Below are 5,122 nucleotides of genomic sequence, written 5' to 3'. Positions count from 1 at the left end.
AGGGAGAAATCTATCCAGTTTGGGAATTCCCATTTTGAGAGCGTGCGATTTAATGAAGTGGTTAACTCCACTCATGATGGTACTTGCGTTTTTCTAAGGGTGTTATTGAACTGGTGGAGGTTTTCATTTGAAGGATCCTAATATACTGCACTAGTAGGCGCTGTTTTCACCTTCTTTCTAGATCCATCAAAACAGACCGACTGAACACCGGTGACCTGGATTACGGCTGCCACCCTGTCAGAGGGAGTGTGGATTGGAGACAGAGAATTTGGACATTACCACTGTCTCTGGACTAAGACTCTCTTTATTTTCACTCATTTGGTGTAGCGCTAAGTACCACCTTTTCACCGACATATATATATATATATATATATATATATATATATATATATCACACACACAGAGTACCCCTGAGGAAGTCAGAAGGATGGGTCATAGCTCCTCCATGACGACACGCGTTGGTTGATTCCTGCTGTATGCTGGTGGCCCAGATAAGCAATCTTTTCTCTTTATTCACGTACAGCAGGGATGTTGTTGAAAAACACATAAAGCATGCCATGCAACAGTTTTGCTATTTAGCCATGCTAAAACTGTTGCAGGGCATGCTGGGATATGTAGTTCAACAACAGCTGGAGAGCCAAAGGTTCGCCATCCCTGATGTACGGGCATTCACTTATGTCCTTGTATTTTTATATGTAAATTATATTACACTATGTACTTTTTATGGATCCTAATAAAATCCCTTTAAACTACACGGGTTTGATGACTTCGTATGGATCATTACAAGCTTAGTACATCTGCCTCTTTGTTTCTACCGTTTAGTGCTGTAAAGAGAAAAGACAGAGCTACTAGCTGGGACCTCATGTCGGTCATGTTGTGGTAGAATACATACATGGGATATGCTGCTGCTAGGTGATCTCAGGTGCTAGATGAAGTCACTTCCATATTTACGTTACTACTGTTTATGTATTACAAAGTACAAGAAGCAATGCAGGATAGCCAGGCCAGGCTTTTCAGATATGTTTATTTCCAAACTGTTCCTACTGTAGACATGTTGTAAATGCCAACATATAGCAACGAGGCAATTGCTTAATTGCAGGTCTGTAGCCCTCATCCTTCAGAACAGTTCCATCAGGAAGTGAAATGGCGCAGTCTTTCAGTCGCTCCTTAAGTTCTGGGGGAATGGGCCGATTCTTCATATCTTTGGCATGCAGTACAGCTTCATGTGCTTCATTGAAGAGCTCTGCCCCAACTGCCTCCTGCACTCTGTGCTTCCAGGCTGACAACTTTGGTTTGCCTTCAAAAACATCAATTCCCGCTCCAACTGGCTGCAAAGAGAGAGAGAGCGAGAGATTGGTTATACATAGATCCAGATGCAGGGCTAACATTTTTCATATTTAAATTTTGAAAGATGAATGTTATTTTGCTACTTTTGACCATTGTCCATGTAAGATCTGCATACGCAGCGGAGGTACTGATCCAATTGCGTTTTTAAGAAACACTATAGATAACTGTAGTATGGACACAGGATCTTCAGCACCTTTTCATAGACAAAGTATAACCATCCTCAATGAGTTATTCTCTCACCTGCATAATCTCCACAATAGCCACCAGGTCAGCGATAGAGATCTCATCACCAGCCAGAAAGGGTTTGTCCTGTAAAAAGTATTCTTCTATATTCTTCAAGGTGTTATTGTACTCAGCCACCGCAGGATCCAGCTTGTCAGGTGTGGCTTCATGACCCAGAAGATAAGGAGTCATTGACTGGAGGAAATAGAAATACATAAAGAATGTATATATGTCTGGATGTATTTTTTTTTTTAAACAAAAACAACGCACAAAGAAACAGCATAAAAACGTTATTAGAAAATTCCTGTACGGGGAAAAAAATAGAACCCCCCCCCCCCCACACACCCCCTTCCCACCAGGTAGGATCAACTACTGTACCTAAGTGTACAGTATATACCTTTTGCACCATGGCCAGACAGTGTAGGTTAGCAATAGAGGTTTGGCATATGGCACATAAGTTCTTGAGCAGTACAGTTACTGAACCAAATGCTAAACATATGAAATAATAGAAAATGTGTTTTATTAGGGAAGGACAAAACTCTGCTTTACTTCAATTAGACAAATAAAGAATAACCAGTCAACCTAAAATCTGTTTAAATCGTGGAAATGAGGTTTACTGAATACTTCACTTTGCAGTATTATACACTATTACCTCTTGCTGATCCAGGTGAGCTTACAAAATGGAGATGTAAGTAGGCAGTTGACCTCAGCACTAGAACCGTTGAGGAACTGGACTTTATGCTGGCAGGCACTAGATATGCCAAATGTCTAATTCCAACAAATCCATCTGTAGATCTTTCATAGATTTTATCGCACACAGCTCAGACTGCTTGATGTGGGCATGGGAGCCGATTGTATTTGAGCTTTGTTATTACCAAGATGTTATCATACAGAGTAAACATGTAATGTTCTTGTATACTTGAACCGATGCTTCAAGTAAAGTCAAAGAGATAAAAAGTGGGTGTGAGAAATAATTTTGGTATTTGGGCTTAGGAAAGGGAAGGAGGCAGACTCTCATTGGCTAGTTCACAGGAGTCGGAGGGCGGGCTTAGGAGAGGGAAGCCTAATGCAGAGTCCAGACACTCACCTACACCCCCCCCCCCCCAAATACGTTCTTATCTGTTAGTACGACGGGCGCACATGTGATTATAAATATATGTGTATGAAATATAATATAAATATTGTGTATATATATATTTTGTGATGTGGGTACATATATATATATATATATATACACGTGAATACAAAGTAGGCTGCACTCAAGAGACAGTGTAACGGTGAAACCAACGGGTGCTTTACTTCAACGTTTCGGGGTTCGAAACCCCGTCTTCAGGACACACACAGTGAACATCGTGCAAAAAACATTTTAAATACCTTACCTGACGCCTCCCTGGCCGTCCTCACCGCGCCTCCGCTCGGCTTCCGGGATCCAGGCTTCCGGTCTCGGATACAATCACATGACCGGATACCCGCTCACTCTGCCGTCATCCAGGGGCGTGGGGGAGTGTTGCCGGGATACGCCTGACAACAAAAGTGCAAACATATTGTTAAGTGCATGAATAACAGTGAAAAACATCATAAAACATTAAAATACATATAATGTAGTGTAAGACAGGCTCGCCATCACACTGCCTGAACAATTGCTAATAATGAGTGCCTGCACATGAATAAAATACAGTGATAAATGTGTAATGATCATGATGAATACTACAAAATTAATTAAAAACAATTGAACATTTTTTAGCACAGTGTCCCATCATCGCACAGCTACATTTCGTCAGCTAGTGCGGCCGATCATCTCTATACTGGGGACTAGTAAAATACTACCTCATTTTCATAATTTAAATAATTAAATGATAACATAAAGATATATATAGTCACACAAGAAACCCATGTTCAATCAGTTCTGCGTGGCCATTCATTAATCTACCCCGAACGGGTGTAGGCACGCTGTTATACGGTGTATACTGCAATGCTGGCCCTCACCGGGACCCATAATTCTACTAAGGCAGATGTGACCTGTATGTAAAGATGCTTTGTATAAACTAGCAAAAAATTACTTCATATAAAATTACTCATCCCTAGGGATTCATTAAGTCCCTTCGGACTGAGCGTATTAAGCATTAGAATCCATCTCGTTTCCAACTGGAGCAGATGTTTGGCCCTATCCCCCCCTCTAATTGAAAAGGGGGCCTGGTCTATGATGCGGTACCTGAGTGTAGCCAGGCTGTGTTTAGCTACTGCGAAATGCCTGGCTACAGGTTGTTCACTTGTACCTGTGTTGAGGGCTGCCCTAATGGCTGACCTGTGTTGGGTCATTCTAACTTTGAAGCTACATTCAGTTTTCCCTACATAGTGTTGCCCACAGGGACATTTGAGCAAATATATCACAAACTTGGAATTACAGTTGACCGACACCCGAATACCAATTCTTTTACCGGTGTAAGGATGCTGGAAAGAATCTCCGGGTATCAGGAAGTTACATGTGGTACAACCACATTTGTAACAACCTTTCTTCTGTCTCAGAAAATGTGTAGCTGTGACAGTTTTTTGGGAAACATCTGATTTGACCAATAGACTCCTGAGATTTTTACTCCTACTGTAACTAGGCATGAATTTGCTATTTTTGAACATCCATAATTCTGGGTCAGTTCTTTGGCTTTTTTGGTGGTATGTCTGCTGGCTGTGTTATATTGGTTGATCCATGGAAATATATTCCCTTGGGTCTTCTGATCTACACTTTCCAATAGCTGCTGTCGTGGCTTACTAAGTGCTCTATGCCGGGACTGCTTTAACAGCTCAATGGGATATCCCCTATCCAAAAACTTGGATGTCATGCTGTCAAGTTGTATATCCCGTGTACTGGGGTCACTGTTTATCCTACGTACTCTGAGCATCTGTGAATAGGGTAGACCATATATAGTGGCCTTGGGATGAAAACTGTCAAACCGCAATAAAGTATTGCGGTCTGTTTCTTTTGTGTACATGGATGTGCTGATCATGCCCTTCTCAATAGAGATCCGTACATCTAAAAAATTGATCTGCTGGGCGTCCAGCACCATGGTGAATTTAACTGGGCTGGAAGATGCATTATGTGCATTGATCATATCCTCCAATTCACTTTTGGGTCCTGCCCATATCACCAGCAGATCGTCAATGTACCTCATGTATAAAACTAGATGTTGCTGAATTGACGGTTGTGACAAAAATAAATCCTTATCTGTCTCCCACATAAACGTGTTAGCAAACGACGGGGCCACACATGACCCAATCGCACACCCAGTGAGCTGTAAATAAAATTCATTGTCATACAGAAAATAATTATGCGTGAGCGTGAATTCTAATAATGTTAAAAAGAACTCAGGATCGGGACCAGTGTATAGCGGATTGTTGGTAATGAGAATCCTTACTGCCTGTATTCCCAGTTGATGTGGAATACAAGTGTAAAGACTCGAGACGTCAATAGTAGCCAAAGTAGAGGACGCTGGAATGGTTTTTAACTCCTCCAGTCTCCTTAATAAGGCTGACGTGTCTTTAAGATGTGTCTGAGTCG

General features: G+C 41.5%; 1 protein-coding gene across 1 annotated transcript; it reads right to left on the bottom strand.

The window, feature by feature from the left end:
- Positions 1-1,025: 1,025 nt before the first annotated feature.
- Positions 1,026-1,763, bottom strand: LOC135014547 (glutathione S-transferase theta-1-like). Its single transcript, XM_063952719.1, has 2 exons — positions 1,588-1,763; positions 1,026-1,328 (listed from the first exon to the last, which is right to left on the bottom strand). The coding sequence occupies exons 1-2, from the start codon at positions 1,759-1,761 to the stop codon at positions 1,041-1,043; spliced, it is 462 nt and encodes a 153-aa protein (XP_063808789.1). The 5' UTR covers positions 1,762-1,763; the 3' UTR covers positions 1,026-1,040.
- Between the last annotated feature and the right edge of the window lie 3,359 nt (positions 1,764-5,122).

Source organism: Pseudophryne corroboree, unplaced genomic scaffold (genome assembly GCF_028390025.1).
Source record: "Pseudophryne corroboree isolate aPseCor3 unplaced genomic scaffold, aPseCor3.hap2 scaffold_2801, whole genome shotgun sequence".
Taxonomy (NCBI): domain Eukaryota; kingdom Metazoa; phylum Chordata; class Amphibia; order Anura; family Myobatrachidae; genus Pseudophryne; species Pseudophryne corroboree.
This window is presented reverse-complemented; position numbering and strand designations above follow the sequence as displayed.